This window comes from Cibotium barometz, chromosome 55, assembly GCF_041138505.1.
Source record: "Cibotium barometz isolate CiBa-2024 chromosome 55, ASM4113850v1, whole genome shotgun sequence".
NCBI lineage: Eukaryota > Viridiplantae > Streptophyta > Polypodiopsida > Cyatheales > Cibotiaceae > Cibotium > Cibotium barometz.
This window is the reverse complement of record NC_141100.1, coordinates 40,718,641-40,745,753: the sequence shown is the minus strand read 5'-3', so window position 1 is coordinate 40,745,753 and position 27,113 is coordinate 40,718,641. Positions and strand designations below refer to the sequence as shown.

The window sequence follows — 27,113 nt, the reverse complement described above, 5'->3', positions numbered from 1 at the left end:
TTTGTAATGGTCCAGTGGCTGAAAAGTAAATAAAATTGGAGGAGTGGTGCATGAGCGGGGAACAATGAGTACTTTCATAAGAGGTTGAAGCCTAAGAGGGGGAGACAATATATATATATATAAGAGAAGAAGAAAGAATGTTTGTGATATATGAGACAAATACAGGATTAATATGATATTAAAATTATATGTGAAGTAGTTTTTAAGTGTGGATAAAGAAGATTGCATCGCTTGTGGGTTGGGAAGCAAAAGTGTGCCTCACTATTTTTAAGAGTGGTCTCACTTTAAAGGCCAATGACATTTCTTAGAGGTGGTTGAAAAGAGCTAATTAATTTTCTCTTATTGGGATTCAAGTTTGTTGAGAACCTTGATGAAAAGGAGGAGGTTCCTCTATGCTCTAAAAAAACGTAAGAGATATCTGTCATAGAAGGCAAACATCTTAAACCAGCAATTAGTGGTGGGGATTTAAAAAAAATTTAAGAGTTGCAAAGAGAAAAAGAGAAACCTCCTCCCGAAAGATGAGCGATTGCTTTTAGTTTATGTTTGCCTTTTAGAAGGGATGCTTCAAGCTCTTTCGAGTGTCGGCTAAATCTGGTTTGGCTGGCATCAGTTATCATGTATTCCTCAGGGGTGTATTTGCTTTCTAAAGCAGCAGTCTCGAGCTCCTCTGACTCCGCATGCGAGATGAATAAGGGATCTGCTCCATATCTCTTTCTTTTTGTACCCTAATGATAAGCCAAAAAAAGCATTTCATGCTTCAAGACTCACTGTGCTAGCAGCATACAGCTTCCCATGGGCCAAACCAGCATCTAGAAAAACCAAACCTCTTTCTCCAGAATAACACTACGAATAACAATGGGAACCAAACAATCAACCTCATTGTAATTTCAAATCCATGAAACTAAAAACTCATGATCACTCACAAGCAAATTATGACAGCAAGTTTTAAAAGGTGTCTTGTAATATGAATGAAACTAACTCATGATCATTCAAAAGTAGATTATGACAGCGAGTTTCGAAATTACAGCATGCATACATAACAACAAATCAGCCAAGAAACAAGCAAAACTCCTGAAAACATAATCACCCTTAGTGGAGTCAGTCAAGAATGCTAAAATGCCAAATGATCAAAGCAATATGACAGAGAGAATAGATAGGTAGTCTATCACCTTTTGAGGCTGAATTCAGCGTATAAAGCAATTCAAATTCTTTATAGTAAAAAGTGAGATGGCTAGGTGAACCTCTTTGATGGCAAGAGTCGTTGGTGTTAGTGAAAGGAAGAGGTGAACGTCATCTCTGTTATTAAAAATGCGGGGATAATGCACATGAATGAGATTGAGTAGATATGAGATCTTTGCTACCACATTTGAAGCACTTCCCTTCACATATGTATTGCACCATTTGTTGCAGTGCCAACCCAACGCATCTTCTCGGGGTTGCTTTCAGATTCTGAATCACTTTTGGCATCAATAGAGTCCCGTTTCGGTGGCTGTCCGTGTTTTTGCAGGTTTGGGACAGCCTTTCCCTTACACATATGGCCATCCTTATTAGATTGCATCTTTTGCGGCCGATCCTGCAAAGTGTGATTTGGATACAACTATAGCCCGGCTTGGTACACTGGTTGAAGTCTCAACTCAAACTTTCTCTTATCCTCATCCTTATGCATGGACGATGCATGGCACTATGGAGTGGAAATTAAGCCTAAAACTTCATTTTGAATTCAGCAAGCCAATAGCCTCATGGGATTGGCCGAAAGCTTCTCCGTTAACCACCGATGTGCAGTTGTCCCTTTAAGATATATACTCACATGCCGAATCTTTGACCTTCGGAGAGAATTCTTCATCACTAAATGCAATGTCAAATTGTGAATTTAAGTACATAGCTGTTCAGGCATCTAAACATCATGATATGTCTCAAACTTCACGGCTTTATCACCTGCTTTGACTTCCTTCACCCTCTTCAGGTGATGCACCTCTTCTTCATGCTTGCTCTTTCCTTTGTCAACTGGGGTGGCATGATTAGGTGGTGCTTCCATTGGTGACTCCGATACATGTGTAGGCACCATAGGAGTAGTGCCTCGGAGCACATAAGGCTCACGGTCATCCCGAATAGGCTCCAGAGAAAGTGTAGCACGGCATACATAAAGCTCACGGCCATCCCGAGCACCATGCGGGGTGGATGCATGACATGAAGTCACTGACACCTCCTCTTCCTCATGATGAATTGCAGATTTCAGCCTATGTCAAGCCACTCGATGGGGGTTCAAATGAGGTGGCTTCTTGAAAAGAAGTTTGCCCTCCTTACCTTCCAATACATCACCATTTCTGAAAAGAAAAGAGAGAGCCAACTCCACACCTATCTCATGAGCCATAGACTCAAAAGTGTCATCCACCATTAGAGCATGTTTCTTGCCATCCAACACTTGCTTCACCTGAGGATCTGCATGCAAATATCTCAGCTCCTTATCCTTAGCATGGAGTTGCCTTTTTACATCTTCCATTTCGGCCCTCAATGCATCAATCACTTTCTTCTTTCCACAGGATGGTTGTCCCAACAATACATCATGCCCACATTGTAACTACTCCTTAATTTCTCGGGATTCATATTCTTAATTCTCTATTATCCATGGGCATGGGTGTTGGACACTACATGTAGCCATGATATGTTTATGGTAAGCTTCCCATGTATGTGTATGCCAAGTGTATTTACGAGATCTTGGCTGCAAAGAAGCATGTTAGGCATTTGATGGATCTTGGAGAACCAAATGCAATACATAATGCTATGGACATTTGATGGCTCTTGGAGAGCCAAATGCCATAGCCTTTGTAAAATTCAAGTACATGTAAATAGATGGGGTTTCTTCCAAAATGTGTGTTTGGATGCATACATTTGTGTGCATGGCTTATTTTATTTGTGTCTATTGTTTTTGATTGCCTAGACAATGCCTGTATTTCATTGCATGAGAAGCTCATGGATCTGGGGATGCCTAGATTGCACCCATGGGCTAGTATGCTGCATAACCTGTCTTCAGTTAACTTGTAATAGGATTTGTATAGGAATAGTAGATATTTGAAGGCAGCCCACTCTTCTGTGGGTTCTCTATTTCCATGCATGCATGGGAGTTCAATTATTTATGGTTAGTGATCTTCTTCTCCATGTGAAGAAACCCCCATGCGTGCGACATACATGGCCAAAAAACCCCATGCATAGCCAAAAGCCTCCATGCATGCGACATGCATAGCCAGAAACCCCCATGCATGCGACATGCAAGCTTTTCTGGTTACATGCAATGCTTTATCCTCTCATGCAACTAAAAATATGGCATGCAAGTTCACTTTTCTCAAAAGTAAATCATGCAAGCTCACTTTTCTCCAAAGGAAGTCATGCAAGTTAGTAAACTCAAAAGAAAAGTATGCAAAGAAAGCCTTTCTACAACTTTTATCCACTCAAGTTCCTCTTTTCCCTGTAGCCACTAATGTTGATCCAAAAGTCATGCACAAATCACTCTCTACCACAATTTCTCATGAGCAACTCCTCGATCCCTTTTCTTCTTCTAGGCGTCTCCTTCTAGACTGATTTCATCTCTATAAATACTGATTTTCAGCCCCAATTCAGCACACTAATTAGCCTTTGTGCATTTCTCTACCTAGTGCACATATTGCAGAGTATTCTCCGGACCGTATTCTAGTGTTTTCTCTCTCCAAAAACACTAAGAAGCTGGCCGAATTCTGATTTTCAGAAAAGAAGTTCTCCATTCAAGATAGCAAAAGAAGACTTTTTCACAAAGACTGAAGCTGTGGAAGAATCATGTTGGTTCCGGTTGCTAATTCTACGCAGGAGAACCCTTGGGAAGTGTTGGGCACTTTCCTCAGGCTGACTTTCAGCCACTGGATGGTTGATCTTATTGAAGTTGACCCACATTTGCTGAAAGCAGGGAATCCATTCTGTTCAGGATTGCTGGGCAATTTTGGAGAGAGAGGTTGTTGGGTACCATATTGCTAGCTTGTAGCTGGGCTACTTGTGGGCAAGTATAGCATTTGTGAATTGTTTTCAAGCACGGTTGTTTTGGAAGAGACGGTGGTGTATGGCTAGGCTAGCCACCCGTTTCATGTACTTGTGAAACTCTTACTCCCTTAAGGCAATACAAATCCTTCAAAGGGGGGGGGGGGGGGGGGGGGGGGGGGGGGGGACCATCCCACCTTCTGGTCCCTAGTGTTGTGTCATTTCTTTTCAACCACCTAGTGACTTTTCAGCCACTGGATGGGTGATCTTATTGAAGCTAGCCCACATTTGCAGAAAGCAGGGCTTCCATTCTGTTCAGGATTGCTAGCAATTTTGGAGAGAGATAATGTTGGGCACCATATTGCTAGCTTGTAGCTGGGCTACTTGTGGGCAAGTATATTATTTGTGAATTGTTTTCATGCACGGTTGTTTTGGAAGAGACGATGATGTATGGCTAGGCTAGGCCACCCATTTCATGTACTTGTGAAACTCTTACTCCCTTAAGGCAATACAAATCCTTCGAGGGGGGGATGGGGGGTGGGACCAGCCCAACTTCTAGTCCCTAGTGCTGTGTCATTTCTTTTCAATATTTGCAAATTGTATAATCAATCGCCATGTACTTTTGACAAGATGTATGGATGTGTATGTGGGACATGGCAGTGATCAAAGGATGGTAATTTTGTGATTAAGTGTTAAATTCTGTATAACAGCGCGCCTGTTTGTCATAGTGGTATAAGAGCTCCGGTTCTCTTACATTGCATAAGTCTTTTTATGATGCTGGATAAGACCATGTAGGAGTCATTATCCGTGAGGGAACGTTGTGATTCTATGGTAGCCCTCGTCTTATTGTCACACTCCGAAAGGAGGTACCAACGGTTTTGGTGGCACTCAGCGTGTTGGAAAGACATTGTCACTCTCCTATCCGTGAAGAGGCACTGTTGTACCCTTGCGGTCTACTCCATATCATATTTAAGCGCGAGTAGAGACAAGTCTTGGGTATACATAATTGTGTTGCAAGCAAAACATTGTTTTAGAGAGCTTTGACAGTATTTTTGAGTTGTGTTCCCTTGCTCTGTTGTGGGAAGGGCAACTCCAACAGCCATCAAGAGCAATTCTCCACATCACAGTGAGGTTATGTTGTAGCATCCAACCTATTGTTAGGATGAGGCTAAAACTCTATCCTAATAGTACTTTACAGTACATGATGGAGTCGGCAACTATTGCCGAAAGTTTGCATACAAAGGGCACCCCAGAAAGCGAGAGTTAAGCTAAATAAAGGGCAAATCAAGAGCTGTCCAAGGGTGGACAACAAGCTAAAAGTGGAGAAAGAGAGCAAAAGAAGAAGGAGTTTGACAAAAAGAAGCCGAAAGTAAGAAACGATCAAACTGCCATAATTCTAAACAAATTAAGAAGTACCGGGAGCAAGGTAAATGCTTATAATGTGGTAACATAGACCACATGAAGAGGGAATGTCCTCAACTTGTTAATGATGAAGGCACCTACACAGCCCCATCCTCTTCTAATGCAGTACTAGATGTACAAGGCAATACCTCAACTAATCCAAATAGCCGCACTTTGTTGAAGGCTTGGGATAAATTGCAAGACAAGAATGCTTTGTTTTTGTTTGATCCTAGTTCTACTAACAACTTCATTTCTATTGAGATGGCAGAAGCACTTAAATTGCATTCTGAGCAGTTGTGTTTGAGTATACATGCAGAGTCTGCTTTTAAAGGATTAAATGCACATGTTACGCCAGTGGTTGGCAAGCTTCGCATAAGTCTAAAGATGAAAACATGTCTCACCTAGATAAGACCAAGGTAGATTTTTTATTTCATTATGGAGATTTTTTTGCAAATGCCTTGCCTGGGTATCTTCCCCCGTAGCGTCCAGAGGATCGTTGTAGTGACTTGATCCCTGGGAGCTCACCTCCAAATTAGTCCCCTTACACGGTGAGTGCAAGTCAACAAGAAGATATCACGACACAAGTCAATGATCTTCTTGAGAAGGGTTTGGTACAACCAAGCTCATCACCTTACTGCTCACCCATTATTAAAAAAAGAATGGTTCATATAGAATGTGCATTGATTGCAGGGCCTTGAATAAGATAACCATCAAGAATTGGTTTCCAATACCGAGAATTGATATCTTGGATAAGCTCCAAGGAGCATCTGTTTTCAGCCGTATTGATTTGAAAAGTGGTTATCATCAAATAAGAGTAGCTCCTCAAGATAGCTTTTAGGACTACATTTGGATTGTATGAGTATTTAGTAATGCATTTTAGTCTTATTAATGCTCTTGCCACTTTCAATCGCATGATGGATCGCATTTTCAGAACTCACATAATGTTCACAAGAGTTTTCTTTGATTATGTGCTAGTTTTCTCCAAGTCCGAGGAGAAACGCAAGCACTATTTGGCTATTGTTTTTGAAGAGCTCCGCAAGCATAAGCTTTATATCATTCCCAAAAAGAGTGAGTTTTTCTTGACTGAAATTCACTATCTTGGCTATATTGTTTCTAAGGACGGTGTACACATGAACCCTGCCAAGATTCAAGCTATTGTTTGGCCTAACTTGACTTCTGTGCATGAAGTCAGAAGCTTTCTTGGTTTATGTTCATATTATTGCAAGTTCATTAAGCATTTTGCTCTTTTTGCTAGTCCATTGCATGATCTCGCAAAAAAGAAAATTGCCTTTGTTTGGAGTATTAGACAAAAGACAACTTTTCAGAAGCTAAAAGATGCCAATAGTAAACGGCCAGTTCTTTTTGTGCTAGATATGCATAAATCTTTTGTTGTTGAACGTGATGCAAGCGGTGATTGCATAGGGACAGTGTTAAATCAAGAAGGCCATGCTGTGGCTTTTCAAAGTCGAAGATTGCAAAATGCAGAGTTGCATAGTATCATCTATGAGAAAGAATTAACGGCTATGATTAATGCTTTAACCATATGGAAACACTATCTTTTAGGTGCTGAATTTATAGTAAAAAGAGATTATCAGAGTCTCCGGCACTTTCTCACCCAGAGAAAGCTCTCAAAAAAGCAAATGCGGTGGGCTAATTTTCTTTCCATGTTTCATTTTCAGATTTTACACACTTCTCGAAAGCATAATTCAGTGGTCGGTGCATTATCTCATAGGCCCAAGGTGATTGCTATCACCACTGCCTATCATGAGGATCTTTCATCTATGCCTCATATGTATGACTCTAATAAAGATTTCAAAGCGATATGGGCTGATTTACAGGCTGCAAAATCAGTCCATCCTTTCTCTATTAAGGAAATTACTTACATCAGCATCAAGCTATTTGTGTCGTCAAACAGCTTCATAAAAAGGTTATGGATGAATATATACCTAGATGAATTCAAGAACATGCCCAAATTCACCTTATAAGAAAGTGCAATTTATAACCTCATGGTAGTCATCCACAAGAAGCCCACAGCATAGAGGTATTTTGCCCACTACTCAAGGCTGATATAGAGCAATATGTTCGTGAGTGTGTGGTATGCCAGAAAGTTAAGTAAGACAGGCATAAGTTGCCTGGTTTACTTCAACCTTTGCCTATTCCTCAAAAGCCCTGGGATAGCATAGCAATGGATTTTATCACAGGTCTTCCTCGTTCCTCGATCTGCTTATGGTAATAATGCTATTTGGACTATTATTGATCGCTTCAATAAGCAAGCTCATTTTATTCTTGTAAAAAAGACTATCAAGCCGAATCATATGGCTCGACTCTTTCTTTTTTATGTCTTAAAGCATCATGGAATGCCTAAGTCCATTGTGCATGACAGAGATCCAAGGACTACGAGCTTATTTTGGAGAGCTCTATTTGACAACATACCTAAGCTGAATTTCTCTTCTGCCTATCATTCCCAAACTGGTGGGCAAAGTGAGATAGCTAGTTCAGTGGTGCTCAATCTACTCAAGTGCTATGTTTCTAATCAAAAGGCAGCATGGAAGAAGTATTTACCCTTAGTTGAGTTTGCATACAGCAACACAGTGCATTCCTCAACTAGAAAAGCTCCATTTGAGGTTAGTTATGGTAAGGCAATACTTCCCATCCTTCGCACTAAGGATGAGATTTTTGCTGCTGATGAGTATGTTAAAGACCTGGATACCACCTATCCACAACTTCGGGAGCCATACAACGCTCTCAAGAAAAGCATAAGAAGGCAGTCGATCAGCATCGGTGTCATATGGACTGGGTTCTTCTCAAGTTTGAAAAGGCACGTCTTCACAAGAGGCCAGGACAAGAAGGCAAGGCTCTCAAACTTGCCAACAGGTATTATGGTCCATTCCAAGTTATTCAAAACATTAATGATGTGGCTTTTAAGTTGGCTTTGCCCAATCATTGGAAGATAGATAATGCTTTCCACATCAGTTTGTTGAAACCATATATTGGAACACCACCTTCTCAACCACTTACAGAAGATTCACCACAAGTGGATGTTTTAGAGGAGGTGCTTCAACAAGAAAAGATTGTCTTCTATCAAGAGCGGAAGCTTAAGGGAGGCAAGGTCATACGTAAGTATTTAGTTAAGTTCAAGAACTGTTCACCTATAGATTCAAGGTGGATGCAAGAATAAGATCTTCAAGAATATCCCGATCTCCTCAACAACTATTTGGAAACTTTTCAGTTCAGGACAACTCTTTAGAAGCCGTGGAAAATGTAACTACTCCCTAATTTCTCGGAATTCATATTCTTAATTCTCTCTTATCCATGGACATGGTTGTTGGACACTGCATGTAGCCATGCTATGTTTATGGTTAAGCTTCCCATGTATGTATATGCCAAGTGTATCTACGAGATCTTGGCTGCAAAGAAGCATGTTAGGCATTTGATGGATCTTGGAGAACCAAATGCAATACATACTGCTATGGACATTTGATGGCTCTTGGAGAGCCAAATGCCATAGCCTTTGTAAAATTCAAGTACATGTAAATAGATGGGGTTTCTTCCAAAATGTCTTTAGATGCATACATTTGTGTGCATGGCTTATTTTATTTGTGTCTACTGTTTTTGTTTGCCTGGACAATGTCAATATTTCATTGCAAGCCATCAGCATTCTGGAGCACTAACGCTTGGTCATCTAGGAGAATATCATCAAAACGCAGCAGATCCAACAGCTGGCCAGCATCAGGGTTTCATCAGCCTTGCGTTTTCAGCACATCCATCAGCCAGCCAGCAACAGAGCATCCTCAGCCTTGCGTTTTCAGTCTTGAACCAGTTTTCGGCATTACATAGCATCAGCCTTTGTTGGGTGAAGGTAACACGTATGCATACATTCATTTTCAGCATTCATACATAGCTTAGAACAGTCCCAAATAGTCCATACCTCAGCCTCAGATTTGTAGCCTTCCCTCATTCCATTGGAAAGAATGTATAGGCTCGAGATCGGTCATTATTAGTGCTTCTACGGCCGTGTACAGTTCAGTCCAACTCTTGGTCCTCCGAGATCTTGCGTTTGGCTTATCGTCAGTCCAAAGTCATTCTCTTCAAAGTAATAATATTCCGGTAATGGGATAGGGGGCCCTTCAATGGGTAATTCGGGGCCCCATACGGTGTACAATTTCTCTCTCTCACAATCTCTTAAAGTTTGAAGTCATAAAAGTGGATTGCTAACTCCCGAAACTCAGGATACAAAAGGTGGTGTGAGACTTGTTAGCCACATGTGTATTTGACAATTAAAATTATTAAAATTAACAGCACATATATTCTTAATAATATACACATGATAAAATAGAACTTTTGTCAAGCTTTTAAGCAAAGGAAGGAAGAACGTTACACAAAAACGGCTCACCCACACACACCTCAATGGGTCAACACCATGACTTATTCTCCCTAGAAAATCATTGATTAAACTAGAATAGACGGGTAGATGTAGGATGCGATGCACACTTGAGTTAAATCTAGGAAGATAGTAGTGTAAGATGAGCGAAATTGAAGGTCTTGAATTGGAAGCTTATTAAACACATCCTATGTTAAGGCATATTTAGCAGACGTATCTATGAGCTTCTAGCCCACTTTTGTGCTCTTGGGCATACAAGTGTAAAGCTAAAGCTAGAATTTTTCTTTTGTGTGGTTCCAGCTACCCGTCTCTTTCAATGATTGCCTTTTTTGGGCCTTTCGCTGTAAATAAACATAAGAGCATTTCCAAAAACACCCTTCAGTTGCATGTGTTCAAAATATTTGAGTGTGTTCGTGTGACAAGATCCTTAATTACGAATATTTCTGCTGCATGTTACAAATCATGTTCTCGACAGTAATCCTGGTCCATCAGTGACCACAGAGTGAATAACTCTCTCTAAAATATAATAACTCGTTTCACTTATATAGCGGCTACCAATGCTACAAATAGTTGTCCGGTCATAAATAGCCAGTATACTTGGTACTATTAACCATGAGCTTTAGCCGCCTGTATCAACCTGCTTTCCCTAATCCCAGGACTACCCTAACCCTATCGGATTACTTTTCCTAATCCGAGGGCTCCCCTAGCTCGACCGGACTAGGCCACTAATCCTGAGGATTAGCATTAAGTACATAACATACTTCCCCTCTTAACGCAGTTCCACTCTAGGAAATAAAGCAAGGGAAGCATAGCCGCCTCAAACATTTGCCTCTGAAATCAGGTTCATACATGTCTAACGAAACCACATAGCTAGGTATCCATGAATCAGCTCAATTGAAGCTTCTACTCCTCGAGATTATCACCGTGTAAATAAGAAAACCAAAACCTAATCAGGCTCTTGAAGAACACGTCAATCCCCCAACTCCTCAGGAAGTTGGAAAACCTGAAATAACTAAGACAACTGTCTATTGCTATCTACAACATAATAGCCCGCACCTAGGAGATAACTTCCCAACCTTCCCCAACCGTAACATCTCAGAACTCTTGGGTACTCTCAAACAAACCAACATTCAAGTGGGTAACTCCCTGGTGAACGCCTCCTCTCAGAATATAACCGTGCTCTATCTTGAGCACTCGTGATAGCATCCGATGCACCGACTAGCTATCCTCTCAGAAATTTCTAGCTGCACTAATCCAAATACCCTTAAGTCCCATGGTTACTAGAGATGTAGGTTGGAGACCGTCATCAGCATACTCAAACTATAAACAGTATCCGAATGCTAGTACAACATAGACAAAGCCAACCATAGGGATATACCTCTCCCAATCAAATGGTCACCTCGAGATGTATGCATAAAGCATATCCTCCAAAACCTAATGTTACCCTCCTATTTGCCAAACAAACCGAGGATGATCAGCAAATACTTCCCTATCCGAGAATCATATAACTATCAAGTATCTCTGCACTCTCATCATAAGTAACCTTAGAGAATGTTCCTATCAGGACTGTGTTCAACCTAGAACACCATTGATATAAGACATTGAGATCGTGTTCAAACCGGAATACCACCAATAAAAACCCTCTAGTGTAAGTCAATAGCTGTCAATCCAAATCCACGCAATGACTACAAACCATAGTTTTTTCATACGTTTTTCATACGCATACGCATACGGGTATGAAAGTATGAAAAAAGTATGTTTCACCGATACTGTATGAACCATACGTGACCTAAAAAATTAACTAACTTTTTTGCACATAATTCAAAGATATTTTAAAACATCCATTCCACATTTGAAGTATGTTGTGGAAATCTTACTCTCAAGACAAAAAATACACAAAAGAGACTCAGGACTCGTTATATTGATCTAGATTATAGAAAAGTAAACTCGAATGTTGAAGGGCCAAGACTCGCTGCCAATAAGTACATGAAAAAGCCTAGCAATAGATCAATCATCATAGGACCATAGTTATTAACTTATTAGTATGTCAAAAGTTAAGTCTCTAGCTCAGCATCTTCATTTTCATCATCTTGCCCTTCTTCCTGAGAAGAATCACAAAGCTGGTCATCATGCTCATCATCATCAATAGAGCTAGTGCCTGCATGATCCCCACTATCAACAATGGCATCATTAGCATGTATCTCTTCCTCTTCCTCTTGTTGCTCTTGAAAAGTAATCAGCCTTTCATCATCCTTTTCTTTATTAATCATTGCCAAGGTCACCTCCATCTTCTCATAGCCCCTCTCCTTTATCTTTGACACGAGTCTTAAGTTAGTATGAATGTATACTAGCTTTTCTGTATGTGAGGGCTTCAACCTATTCCTTCTCTTTGTGTGTATAAGAGAAAAAGTACTCCAATTTCTTTCACATGGGGATGCACAACTCCCTTGGGAAAGAACTCGAATAGCAAGCTGTTGCAATTTGGGGGTGCTAGCACCAAAGGTTTCCCACCATTTCACAGGATAATGCATGCGCTTTTCATCCTTTGCAATGGCATGGGAAAAAGAGCCACCCTCTGATTTATAAATATCAAGCTCATCAATGATCACCCCTTGCATATCCAAATCATACTTTGCATACCGTAGCACTACCTCCATCCATCCATTATTCACTTCTTCATCACTCTCTTGGTTCTTGCCACGCCAAAGAGGATGCAAAACAAAACCTGTGGCATGCAACGGTGAATGCATCATATCCCATCGATCAATGCACAGACTCTTAATGTCATTAAGTCTTGCTTCCTCCACATTTTCAAGGGCTTCGATCTTCTCCACCATGCGATCAGTAAGCTCGTAAATCAGCCCCATTGTTGCACCTTCTCTATCAGCTAATCGCAATATCTTCAAGATAGGACCACAAATCTTGACAATTAACTTGGCATTCTCCCAAAACATAGGACCCAAAATTATGTTAGCAATCTCTTGACCCACATTTGTACGAGTAGCCTTAAGTCTTTGCCATTCAGGACCAACAACCAATCTCCGCAAACCATTGTACACTCTATCATCCAATAGATTAGCCAACACAATATACATGTATGCAAATCTAGTGGTAGCAGGCTTCAACAACTCCTTTTGACTGTACTTTCTAAACAGAGCCAGGATAGTCGGTCTCTTTGTGATAAAGCTCACAATCTTTATGCCTTTCTCCAAAATGGGTGCAATCCAGCCTATTTTGCCAATGTCTTCAAAGAGCAAGTCTAAACAATGGCATGTGCATCTAGTGAAGAAAATAGAAGGCCATTCTTGCTCAATTCTTTGGCCAGCAGCAATGCAATTAGCCGCATTATCCATGCATACTTGAACCACATTTTCTGGTCCCACATCCAAAATAACATCTTTCAAAATACCAAAAATGTACTCTCCTGATTTATATTGGCCACTAGTGTCAACAGATTTCAAAAACACAGTGCCATGTATGGAAGTAGCCATGACATTGATAATAGGTCTTCGCCTATTATCTGACCAACCATCGCATGTAATTGTACATCCATACTTCTTCCATTTCTCTCGCACACCATAAAGATCCTTATCAATGCACTGTACTTCTGCAACCAACTGCCTTCCCCGCAATGCATGATAACTCGGGGGCTTATAGCTAGGCCCCACCTCCCCCACTGCTCTGCACATGTCCTGGAAATAGATAGATTTCACTTTGAAATGCGGGATATCCTCTGCATAAAAGAATCTACGTACAGCCATGTCTGCATTCTTTCTTGCCTGCAAAGCCCAAGCTTGGGTAAGAGTGCCAGTGCTAGTGCCAGTGCCACTAACTCTTCTCTTCTTGGAAGAAGAGCCCACATTAGACACACCTGCATCATTTGCACCTGTTGAAGCCTCAACAGACTCATTTAAGTCAGCAACCTCAGTGTCCACATTTGCACCTCGTGGATTTGCATCCATTCCAACATGCAACCGCTGGACAGCTTCTCGTACATCGGGAGGAGGACATTTGCATCTGTCAACACCATAACCTTTCAAGCCCAAAATGTGTGCTCTAATGCGGGAAGGACTGCCATCCCATTCATGTGCACAATAATTGCACCTCATCGTGCACATACCGCGTGGGAGTTTATTCACCACAGTCACATAGTCCCACTCGCATCTCTTTCTTCTCCCCATGACTTGAGTCTTGCAATACAAGTGTCAGTGGTCACTGCACAATGCAGAGCTGTCACTGAAGTCTGACTCACTGCAGTGCAGTGCACAAAGCACACAAGTTCTGGCTCTGAGAGTGTTGTTTGCAACTTTGCTCACTGTTGACTCCTGACTCCTGAGTTTAACCACAGAGCACTGAACAGTGAGCACTAAGAACGCTGGGCGGCGTGGGCGCTGCAATCACACTGTCACGACATCAGCATGTTTGACAAAAACAATAGCAGGTTGGCCGCTGCAGCATGGGCATTGGGCCCTCAGGAGTCAGCCCTGCACGTTTTGGCAGTGTGGCACCAAGCGACCAGTTGGGACTCGGGCGCGACGGGCTGCAGCGACGAGTTGGGACTCGGAAGCGACGGCAAATATTTCTCCACCTAAACCTAGTCGTCAATTTTTTTACATACGCTGGGCAAAGTATGTTATGAATACCATACGCTTTTTTTTTCCAACGTTTGCAAACGTATGTTTCCTGAAACATACGCGTATGAAAAAAACTATGCTACAAACCATCCTCCCTTTTCCAAGGTTAATTGTTCCTAGAGATAATTATAGCTTCAAGTTCTAAAGACTCACAGAAACCTAGGCTATCAAAACCCACACTAAACATAACCTAGCTGTAGGCAAATTTGACCAAATCATATGGTCTCCTGGTGTCGAATGCATGGGCCATTTCACCAAAATATGATATATTCTCTCTGTTCCCTCGCAGACCTAGGACAATTTTCATGAGTAGGAGCTCAACCCAATCAATCCTTACTACCTAAAGTACCTAGCAACTTCAAGTTCTGCCCAACCACTTTGTCAAGGTAATCCACATGCCAAACATCACATGTTACTCGGACCACGTTGAACTAGTATAAGCCCACTAGTCAGCACTCTACCACAGTCCTGCATAACAAATCTAATAATTGTATATTTGCCACATTAGGGGATAGAGCTCATACCTCATGAACAAAGGAAAGTAAAACATCAGTTTTACCATCCAGCAATCACGAGTTCTTGATCACATCAGAGGTTAAAACATCTACCTGACCAAAAACCCGTAAACAGCACATGAAGTAGACCCTAGCGTCCCATACACCAAGATTTGCCCCATATAGGTTTTACAAATCCATCACTAGACCCCGAATATTTAAATTGCTAGCTGTACAGAATATATATGTGCACCTCAAGATCCGCTGGTACCCCAACAGGTTTCCCAACTCCACTCAAAACAGGAATGACATAACAGCTTCACCATACCAGTGTGACGAAACAAAGAGTTTCACCACCCCAATTCATTTTTCCCTCTTCCCTATAATTGATTAAAAAATCAACACGTCTCACCTTTAGTCAAATATGGATGCATCTGAAAATCGTATATGTAGCATACCCTAGCATCCTATACCACCAAGATATACTTCATATAAGACCTCCTTTAGATCCATAAATCCAGGTTAGAGTGATTAGACCCCCAAATCAATCTGCCAATACAACATTCCCTAAGACCTTCTCCAATCAAGAAGATAAGAAAGGGACGTGAACGAAGCGTTCGAAGCCGGAGCCCCCCCCCTCCCCACCCCCCCTCCCCTACGCCACACCCCCCCCGGGCAGGCCCCGTCGCCTTCGTCTCACTGTGTCCATCCCCCTAGTACGCAGCTCCTCCCCCCTTCCCTTCTTCACGCTACTCTCCCACCAACGCCTGCTATCTCACCTTATTCCCTCCCTTGTCTTACCGTCCAAGCGTTTTTCACTCTCAACGTTTTTTTATCCGTGACAAGTTTTGGTATCTTCTAGTTTAGAACCCCGAGGAGGACTCCATGGCTGTAACTTGGTTGAACACAATGCTAATCAATACACTTAAATACACTAAGATTTGAAGGACACTTGCTCAAATACAAGAAGTAAATTGCTGAATTGACAAGAGGCACACAATGAGCCGGAACGGCCGACCCCTCCCTTGAGTAAATTGTATTACTATTGGAGAAATTCAATACATAGTTTCACGGGCATCCATTGCCAAATCCTCCATGCCAATGCATATGAAATTCAGCATTTAGAAAACAATGGTATGTCGATGTAGATCACCAAGGAGCTGCCTTGATGCCCGGCCCGACTTCAGTGCCCATATTCTCTACCATTGGCTCTATGTTCTACCAAGCAAGGTAGCAACATCTTCAAGAGCACATAGGATAAGAGAAATACTACACAGGGCGGCTAAACAAGGAGTCCTGCCCTTCTACTGAGTAAGTAATGACAATACATTGTCCAATTACCTTACCAGTCTTCATAGAAGTTGTTGCAAGCGGAAGCCTTCGCGTTGGAAGCTTTAGAAGTGTTGATATCTTCGATTTGCCGCAATCCTTCGCGACAAAAGTCTTCAAGAGGATGAAGGGAACCCTGGGAAAGCTTCCCCTATGGTTCAACTTGAGAAAGGAAGGCTGAAATTAGGGTTTTCAGCAAAAAGACCAGAAATTACAGCAAAAATGAGAGCTGTTTTGCTGAATTTCAGTCATTGGGAGTGAGTAGGAGAGTGATTAGCACTTGGAAACACTCTTGGAAGCTTGGAAAACACCCTAGCAAGTTGGGTATGGCTATGGAGAGCTTGGAAAATGGAGAGAAATGGTGGAAAAACAGAGTTTTCAGCCTCCAAAAATCCTCATGAAGAGAAAACACGAATTTCTCTTAATAAGTAAGTGAATTGGGGTCCAATCAGGTGAAGGGACGTGGGGAGATGCCCATTTATGAGTAAAAGGGGAGGATCAGGTCCTGGACATTGAGTCTTGTCTGCCTCGGGACTTCAGTGAGTGTGAACTTGGAAGCGGTCATAATTTATAAGTGACTTTTGGGCGCCCAAACTTTAATGAAATGGAAACGCACTCACTTTTAAATATTGGCTAAGTCCTAAGGACTATTTGAGCCTAGATTGGGTAATACTTACCACCTGTTCACATGCCACACAACCATGTCAGCAGACAGTTTCACACGCACGGTTCACGGGCGGGCGTCCCCTAGCCCGGAACTACACATAGGTCATGCAGGCATGAAAACAGCATGCAATTTCATTTGCAGGCAAGCACATAAAGATGCTATGCAATGCAGCATTGGCATGAGCAATTTCCGTTCATGAAACCATATAAGACCAGGCGTTTCCAGGCAAGTATACGCAATACCAGACCCAGTGGAAAGCCAATCCTCCAGGCGTTTCCGGGCATGTACACAAAGGCACAAGTCCCAACGGAAAGCCAAGTCCTCCAGGCGTTTCCAGGCATGTACACAAGGGCACAAGTCCCAACGGAAAGCCAAGTCCTCCAGATATTCCGGGCATGATAACATCAAGTCCCAGCGGAATATCATATCCAACTATACAGCATGACACGTGTCAATCACCTGCATAGGCATATTCCATAAGCCATGGACACCAATCCAATATGTACATAGTGTGAAAGCAAGAGTGAACCATTTGGGTGGCCAAATGGTGACATTCCCCCCCGCTTCTAAACAGTTGTCCGCAACTGAAATGCATCCAAATATGTCTGAAGCACATGCAGGCAATCTTTGAAGAACTCTTCATCTATCCATTTAGCATCAATGGGAAGATAGTTCTTAAACTTCACAAGGTAACGCCTCACAACTTTGCCTGCAGCAAGCTTGCGTTCCTTGTGATACACAATCTGCTCTGGCTGCAAGATCTCCTCAAGCTCATCCACTTCTCGTGGATCCTCAATGACCATTTCACTAGGCTCCGGCCCTACATACTTGCGAAGGAGACTCACATGAAAAGCATTGTGTATGTGCCAATGACTAGGTAATGCCAATCTGAAAGCCACTTCATTGATCTTCTCGATCACTCGAAAAGGTCCATAGTACCTGGTTGCAAGCTTAGGATATGCACCCTCTTTGCCAGGCCTCTCTGCAAGTCTTGCTTTCTCAAATTTCAACAATACCCAATCATTCTCTTTAACATTCAATTGCCTTCTATGCTTGTCGGCAACCTTTTTATGCTTGTCTTGTGACCTTGCAATGGCTGTCCGCACCTGAGCAAAAGCAATATCCAAGTCTCTTACATACTCATCAACTGCAAATATCTCATCCTTTGTGCGAAGGATGGGTGGCAAAACCACCTTACCATAAACAATCTCAAACGGGGCCTTTCCCGTAGATGCATGCACCGTGTTGTTGTATGCAAATTCCACAAGCGGTAAGTACTTCTCCAAAGAAGACTTCTGATCTGCCACATAACATTTCAAGAGATCCAACACGGCTGAATTTGTAGCCTCACTTTGCCCATCCGTTTGAGGGTGATAAGCTGATGAGAAGTCCAATTTGGTGCCCATATTATCAAATAAGGCCCGCCAAAAGAGACTTGTAGTCCTGGGGTCTCTATCCCCCACAATGGACTTCGGCATTCCATGATGTTTGAACACTTGTGCAAGATATATTTTAACCATATGCTCAGCTTTGATGGTCTTTTTGACCGGCAAGAAATGAGCTTGCTTGCTAAACCTGTCCACAATTGTCCAAATTGCATCATTACCCTGTTGGGTACGTGGCAAGTCCATAATGAAATCCATTGTAATACTTTCCCATGGCTGCGTGGGAATAGGCAATGGCTGAAGCAAACCTGGTGCCTTTTGCCTATCAAATTTGACCTTTTGACAGGTGATACATGCACGTACATGTGCCTCTATGTCCTTCCGCATACCTGGTCAAAAGAAATACCGCTCAATCATGTGCGTAGTAGGCATTATGCCTCTATGACCAGCATATGGAGGAGCATGGCACTCATCCAAAACCTTTTGCCTCATGTCAGACACCACACATAGGCAATTATCTTTCATGAGATAACCCTCTTTGATCACATATGAGGCATGTGCATGACCAGCCATCAAATCAGCCCAAATAGTGGCAAAATCAGCATCCGTAATATACAAATCACGCATGGTAGACAAGTCTCCATGAGAGGCAACCGAGATAGCTGCTACATACGGCTTTCGTGACAATGCATCGGCCACTACATTCTTCTTTCCTGGGGTGTGCAAGATCTGAAAATGAAACATAGAGAGGAAATTGGCCATCCTCATATGCTTCTCTGACAACTTAGTTTGAGTAAGAAAATACCTCAAACTCTGGTGATCTGTCTTCACAGTGAAATCAGCCCCAAGAAGGTAATGTTTCCAGATAGTAAGTGCATGAATTATAGCCAAGAGCTCTTTCTCATAAATGCCAAGAGATAGCTCTGCATCATGCAATCTACGACTCTCATAAGCCACGGCATGTCCCTCTTGATTAAGGACAGCCCCTATGCAATTTCCAGATGCATCACATTCCACACAAAAAGGCTTTTGTAAATCCGGAACGATCAACACTGGACCATGAGTAGTTGCATCTTTCAATGTGAGGAATGCATCTCTCTCTACATTAGTCCATTTGAACACGGCCTTCTTCTTTGTCAAATCATGCAAAGGAGAAGCAATCCATGCAAAGTGCCGAATGAACCTGCGGTAGTAAGAGCATAATCCAAGAAAACTGCGGATCTCATGCACTGAACTCAATTCGGGCCAATTCCGAATTGCATCAATCTTTGCAGGATCCATCCACACTCCATCTTTGGACACAATATGCCCAAGATAATGTATCTCTGACAAGAAGAACTCACTCTTCTTTGCATTTATGAATAGTTTATGCTTATGGAGCTCTTCAAAAACAATAGCCAAATGAGCTTTATGCTCTTCTTCGGTCTTCGAGAAGACTAGTATGTCATCAAAGAAGACACCTGTAAATTTCCTGTACCCACGGAATATGCGATCCATCATTCTATTGAATGTAGCTGGGGCATTTGTAAGACCAAAAGGCATAACAAGATACTCATAAAGCCCAAATGATGTCCTGAAAGCAGTTTTGTGTACATCCTCAGGCACTACACGCACTTGATGATATCCACTCTTGAGATCAATTCGGCTAAAGCATGCCGATCCATCCAACTTGTCAAGGATGTCGTCTATGCGTGGAATCGAAAACCGATTCTTGATGGTAAGCTTATTCAAAGCTCTATAATCCACACACATACGAAAGGATCCATCCTTCTTTTGAACCAAGAGAACGGGTGAACAATATGGGGAAGAGCTTGGCTGAACCAAACCCTTCTCAAGAAGCTCATTCACTTGCTTCATGATCTCCTCTTTTTGGGATGCACTTACACGATAGGCTGGCCTATTAGGTGGTGAGCTACCCGGCACAAGATCAATGCGATGATCTTCCGGTCGTACAGGTGGTAACTCATTTGGTAACTCATCAGCAAAACAATCATTGTGCTCTTGCAAAAATTTCAGCCTATCATTACAAAGAGTGTTTACATGTACATTAGTTTTCTCAATAGGGTCTCGTACAAAAATCCAGTACGCAAAAATACTCTTTTTCATTACTTTCTTAATTTGTACATGAGATACAAGGGGAATGGTATCACCCTCTTCACCAGCATCAATTACATGTTCTCGGCCTTTATGTATGAAGGTGATCCTGTTAGTCTTGTAAGCCTTGCACGGATCAATACGTGTATGCCAAGGCTTTCCAAGCAATACATCACAGCCATTCAAAGGCGCCACAAGAAAATCCTCATGATCCACATAGCCTTGAATGTGTATGCGCAACTTGCCAAAAATAGGCATGACCTGCACTTCTCTACCAACAAAGGCAGCCCCTGCTTCAATTTGAGGACCCATGTCCTCCACTTCAATACCCAAAGCAGCTGCCATCTGAGTGGATATGAAATTCTCTGATGCACAATCATCAAACATGAACAAAGCGGGCTGATCTTTGAGTTGTCCCCAAGCTTTGCATACAACCCTATCTTTGCTATCATGTGAAGTGTTGCCCTGCACATCTGGAACCATATGCACATTAGGTTTCGGTACATTAGCATTTTCAGCTTTGTTCTTCTTATTTGGGCATGCTCTTGCCATGTGCTCAGTGCTGCCACAAGTAAAGCATTTGCCTTGACGCATATATTGCTCCTTCTTCTCAGCACTAAGACCAAAGTTTGCCGGCTTATAAGGACGCTTGTTAGCAAACTTATTTTCAGCTTTTGGACCTGATTTGGCTTGGTTTTGGTCCCTTTTAGGTGGCTGTCCATCATTTTGCAGGTTTTGGACAGCCCTCTCTTTGCCTTGAAATGAGGGTTTAGCCTTATTGGATCGACTCAATTTGAGTTCCAATTGCTCGGTGGCGGTGGCGGCTGCGATTAATTGGTGTAAGGTATGACCAGGATACATTTGTAATCCCGCTTTGTACACGGGTTGCAATCCCGATTGAAACCTTCTCTTCCTTTCCGCCTCGGTGACATGCATAAATGGAGACACTTCCAAGAGCACTTTCCAAAACTTTTGTACATATGCATTTACCGATTCCCCCTCATTTTGCTTTACCCAATCCCACTTCATTGTTATCTCATTCAATGCATTGGGAGGCAAGAATTGAGCATAGAACCTCTCCTTGAACTCTTTCCATGATCTAACAGGATTCGGTGAGAGCTTCTCCGTGAGCCACCAATGGGCAGCACTGCCTTTCATGAACATGCTTACATGCCGGATCATGGATTTCTGAGTGAAATCCTCATCACTGAAAGCAATATCAAACTGGGCAATAAAAGCAAGTGCCTTTGATGCATCATATTCCCCATGATATGTGTCAAACTTCACAGATTTGTCTCCGGCTTTGAAGTCACGAGACTTTGATGCATGTGTGTGCATCTCAACATGTTTTCCCCCATGTTTGTCCATTGGGACAGTCCCTGTAATTGGCATCATTTTTGGACCAAAAGGTGATGCATAAGGCATAGATACATGTGCCCTGTAAGCATGAGGCATGGCTGGCCCCTCAACATGCATTGATACATTTTCAGCCATAACTTCTCCCTCACGAGCACACTTGAAGGCATGAGTGGCATGAGAGATACGCGGAATACCTGCACCAATAGAAAATTGCAGCCCATGTTGCATGTGTTGTGCATGTACATTTTCAGCCGGCAATGGCATTTGACATACATTTTGACCACTGCCATAAACATTGTATCCTTCACGGGCTACATGAGGTATTCCTGCATGGCGTGAAGTCACTGATTGTTCCTCTCCCATAGCATGGAGATTCATCCTCTTAGACATAACTTCTTGTTCGGGCACTTGTGGGGATTCCAAGACATGTGGGATGGTTGCCTTTTCTGCATAGGCATCCTCGGTACGAGCCAAGTATGCACGTGCTGCATCCCTTGGTTGCATGTGCAACTCTTGAGCAATCATTGCCATTGCATGATCCATATAAGATTCAGCTTTCTTGGTCTTCAAACTGTCATGTACCAATGGATCCTCGCGGCGATAGAGATTCAATTCTTCTTGTTGTGCTTGGAGAAGAGCCTGCATACGAGTAAGTTCAGCCCTCAAGACTATCGACTCTTCTTCTTGCATCTTCTCTTTGCCACGAGACGGCTGTCCCACATATTCATGTTCCCTATTGTGCACCACATGAGTTTGCTCATCCTGTAAAGCATTGGAGGCATGCATTTCATTGTCCCTGTCTCTTGTATTAGCATCTCCAACATTCATTGTATGGCTGTCCATAATGTTCTAAGTGTAGAGATAGCTAGTGTTCACGGTGATCGTCTCTCACAATAGAAGTGAAAGAGAACCGTATGCTCTGATACCAATGTAACTTGGTTGAACACAATGCTAATCAATACACTTAAATACACTAAGATTTGAAGGACACTTGCTCAAATACAAGAAGTAAATTGCTGAATTGACAAGAGGCACACAATGAGCCGGAACGGCCGACCCCTCCCTTGAGTAAATTGTATTACTATTGGAGAAATTCAATACATAGTTTCACGGGCATCCATTGCCAAATCCTCCATGCCAATGCATATGAAATTCAGCATTTAGAAAACAATGGTATGTCGATGTAGATCACCAAGGAGCTGCCTTGATGCCCGGCCCGACTTCAGTGCCCATATTCTCTACCATTGGCTCTATGTTCTACCAAGCAAGGTAGCAACATCTTCAAGAGCACATAGGACAAGAGAAATACTACACAGGGCGGCTAAACAAGGAGTCCTGCCCTTCTACTGAGTAAGTAATGACAATACATTGTCCAATTACCTTACCAGTCTTCATAGAAGTTGTTGCAAGCGGAAGCCTTCGCGTTGGAAGCTTTAGAAGTGTTGATATCTTCGATTTGCCGCAATCCTTCGCGACAAAAGTCTTCAAGAGGATGAAGGGAACCCTGGGAAAGCTTCCCCTATGGTTCAACTTGAGAAAGGAAGGCTGAAATTAGGGTTTTCAGCAAAAAGACCAGAAATTACAGCAAAAATGAGAGCTGTTTTGCTGAATTTCAGTCATTGGGAGTGAGTAGGAGAGTGATTAGCACTTGGAAACACTCTTGGAAGCTTGGAAAACACCCTAGCAAGTTGGGTATGGCTATGGAGAGCTTGGAAAATGGAGAGAAATGGTGGAAAAACAGAGTTTTCAGCCTCCAAAAATCCTCATGAAGAGAAAACACGAATTTCTCTTAATAAGTAAGTGAATTGGGGTCCAATCAGGTGAAGGGACGTGGGGAGATGCCCATTTATGAGTAAAAGGGGAGGATCAGGTCCTGGACATTGAGTCTTGTCTGCCTCGGGACTTCAGTGAGTGTGAACTTGGAAGCGGTCATAATTTATAAGTGACTTTTGGGCGCCCAAACTTTAATGAAATGGAAACGCACTCACTTTTAAATATTGGCTAAGTCCTAAGGACTATTTGAGCCTAGATTGGGTAATACTTACCACCTGTTCACATGCCACACAACCATGTCAGCAGACAGTTTCACACGCACGGTTCACGGGCGGGCGTCCCCTAGCCCGGAACTACACATAGGTCATGCAGGCATGAAAACAGCATGCAATTTCATTTGCAGGCAAGCACATAAAGATGCTATGCAATGCAGCATTGGCATGAGCAATTTCCGTTCATGAAACCATATAAGACCAGGCGTTTCCAGGCAAGTATACGCAATACCAGACCCAGTGGAAAGCCAATCCTCCAGGCGTTTCCGGGCATGTACACAAAGGCACAAGTCCCAACGGAAAGCCAAGTCCTCCAGGCGTTTCCAGGCATGTACACAAGGGCACAAGTCCCAACGGAAAGCCAAGTCCTCCAGATATTCCGGGCATGATAACATCAAGTCCCAGCGGAATATCATATCCAACTATACAGCATGACACGTGTCAATCACCTGCATAGGCATATTCCATAAGCCATGGACACCAATCCAATATGTACATAGTGTGAAAGCAAGAGTGAACCATTTGGGTGGCCAAATGGTGACATTCCCCCCCGCTTCTAAACAGTTGTCCGCAACTGAAATGCATCCAAATATGTCTGAAGCACATGCAGGCAATCTTTGAAGAACTCTTCATCTATCCATTTAGCATCAATGGGAAGATAGTTCTTAAACTTCACAAGGTAACGCCTCACAACTTTGCCTGCAGCAAGCTTGCGTTCCTTGTGATACACAATCTGCTCTGGCTGCAAGATCTCCTCAAGCTCATCCACTTCTCGTGGATCCTCAATGACCATTTCACTAGGCTCCGGCCCTACATACTTGCGAAGGAGACTCACATGAAAAGCATTGTGTATGTGCCAATGACTAGGTAATGCCAATCTGAAAGCCACTTCATTGATCTTCTCGATCACTCGAAAAGGTCCATAGTACCTGGTTGCAAGCTTAGGATATGCACCCTCTTTGCCAGGCCTCTCTGCAAGTCTTGCTTTCTCAAATTTCAACAATACCCAATCATTCTCTTTAACATTCAATTGCCTTCTATGCTTGTCGGCAACCTTTTTATGCTTGTCTTGTGACCTTGCAATGGCTGTCCGCACCTGAGCAAAAGCAATATCCAAGTCTCTTACATACTCATCAACTGCAAATATCTCATCCTTTGTGCGAAGGATGGGTGGCAAAACCACCTTACCATAAACAATCTCAAACGGGGCCTTTCCCGTAGATGCATGCACCGTGTTGTTGTATGCAAATTCCACAAGCGGTAAGTACTTCTCCAAAGAAGACTTCTGATCTGCCACATAACATTTCAAGAGATCCAACACGGCTGAATTTGTAGCCTCACTTTGCCCATCCGTTTGAGGGTGATAAGCTGATGAGAAGTCCAATTTGGTGCCCATATTATCAAATAAGGCCCGCCAAAAGAGACTTGTAGTCCTGGGGTCTCTATCCCCCACAATGGACTTCGGCATTCCATGATGTTTGAACACTTGTGCAAGATATATTTTAACCATATGCTCAGCTTTGATGGTCTTTTTGACCGGCAAGAAATGAGCTTGCTTGCTAAACCTGTCCACAATTGTCCAAATTGCATCATTACCCTGTTGGGTACGTGGCAAGTCCATAATGAAATCCATTGTAATACTTTCCCATGGCTGCGTGGGAATAGGCAATGGCTGAAGCAAACCTGGTGCCTTTTGCCTATCAAATTTGACCTTTTGACAGGTGATACATGCACGTACATGTGCCTCTATGTCCTTCCGCATACCTGGTCAAAAGAAATACCGCTCAATCATGTGCGTAGTAGGCATTATGCCTCTATGACCAGCATATGGAGGAGCATGGCACTCATCCAAAACCTTTTGCCTCATGTCAGACACCACACATAGGCAATTATCTTTCATGAGATAACCCTCTTTGATCACATATGAGGCATGTGCATGACCAGCCATCAAATCAGCCCAAATAGTGGCAAAATCAGCATCCGTAATATACAAATCACGCATGGTAGACAAGTCTCCATGAGAGGCAACCGAGATAGCTGCTACATACGGCTTTCGTGACAATGCATCGGCCACTACATTCTTCTTTCCTGGGGTGTGCAAGATCTGAAAATGAAACATAGAGAGGAAATTGGCCATCCTCATATGCTTCTCTGACAACTTAGTTTGAGTAAGAAAATACCTCAAACTCTGGTGATCTGTCTTCACAGTGAAATCAGCCCCAAGAAGGTAATGTTTCCAGATAGTAAGTGCATGAATTATAGCCAAGAGCTCTTTCTCATAAATGCCAAGAGATAGCTCTGCATCATGCAATCTACGACTCTCATAAGCCACGGCATGTCCCTCTTGATTAAGGACAGCCCCTATGCAATTTCCAGATGCATCACATTCCACACAAAAAGGCTTTTGTAAATCCGGAACGATCAACACTGGACCATGAGTAGTTGCATCTTTCAATGTGAGGAATGCATCTCTCTCTACATTAGTCCATTTGAACACGGCCTTCTTCTTTGTCAAATCATGCAAAGGAGAAGCAATCCATGCAAAGTGCCGAATGAACCTGCGGTAGTAAGAGCATAATCCAAGAAAACTGCGGATCTCATGCACTGAACTCAATTCGGGCCAATTCCGAATTGCATCAATCTTTGCAGGATCCATCCACACTCCATCTTTGGACACAATATGCCCAAGATAATGTATCTCTGACAAGAAGAACTCACTCTTCTTTGCATTTATGAATAGTTTATGCTTATGGAGCTCTTCAAAAACAATAGCCAAATGAGCTTTATGCTCTTCTTCGGTCTTCGAGAAGACTAGTATGTCATCAAAGAAGACACCTGTAAATTTCCTGTACCCACGGAATATGCGATCCATCATTCTATTGAATGTAGCTGGGGCATTTGTAAGACCAAAAGGCATAACAAGATACTCATAAAGCCCAAATGATGTCCTGAAAGCAGTTTTGTGTACATCCTCAGGCACTACACGCACTTGATGATATCCACTCTTGAGATCAATTCGGCTAAAGCATGCCGATCCATCCAACTTGTCAAGGATGTCGTCTATGCGTGGAATCGAAAACCGATTCTTGATGGTAAGCTTATTCAAAGCTCTATAATCCACACACATACGAAAGGATCCATCCTTCTTTTGAACCAAGAGAACGGGTGAACAATATGGGGAAGAGCTTGGCTGAACCAAACCCTTCTCAAGAAGCTCATTCACTTGCTTCATGATCTCCTCTTTTTGGGATGCACTTACACGATAGGCTGGCCTATTAGGTGGTGAGCTACCCGGCACAAGATCAATGCGATGATCTTCCGG

General features: G+C 42.6%; 2 protein-coding genes across 6 annotated transcripts in view; both read right to left on the bottom strand.

The window, feature by feature from the left end:
• LOC147607737 (uncharacterized) overlaps positions 1-27,113 on the bottom strand; it is a 139,682-nt gene that overhangs the window by 17,953 nt on the left and 94,616 nt on the right. For all 5 annotated transcript variants that reach the window (XM_086790368.1, XM_086790367.1, XM_086790364.1 and 2 more), the window contains one exon: positions 506-725. In XM_086790368.1, the coding sequence (XP_086646494.1) occupies positions 506-725 (220 nt within the window). The remainder of the gene's footprint in view (positions 1-505; positions 726-27,113) is intronic.
• Positions 11,839-13,303, bottom strand: LOC147607738 (uncharacterized). The gene has a single exon (XM_086790436.1). It carries the CDS (start codon positions 13,273-13,275, stop codon positions 11,839-11,841), a length of 1,437 nt encoding a protein of 478 aa, XP_086646562.1. The 5' UTR covers positions 13,276-13,303.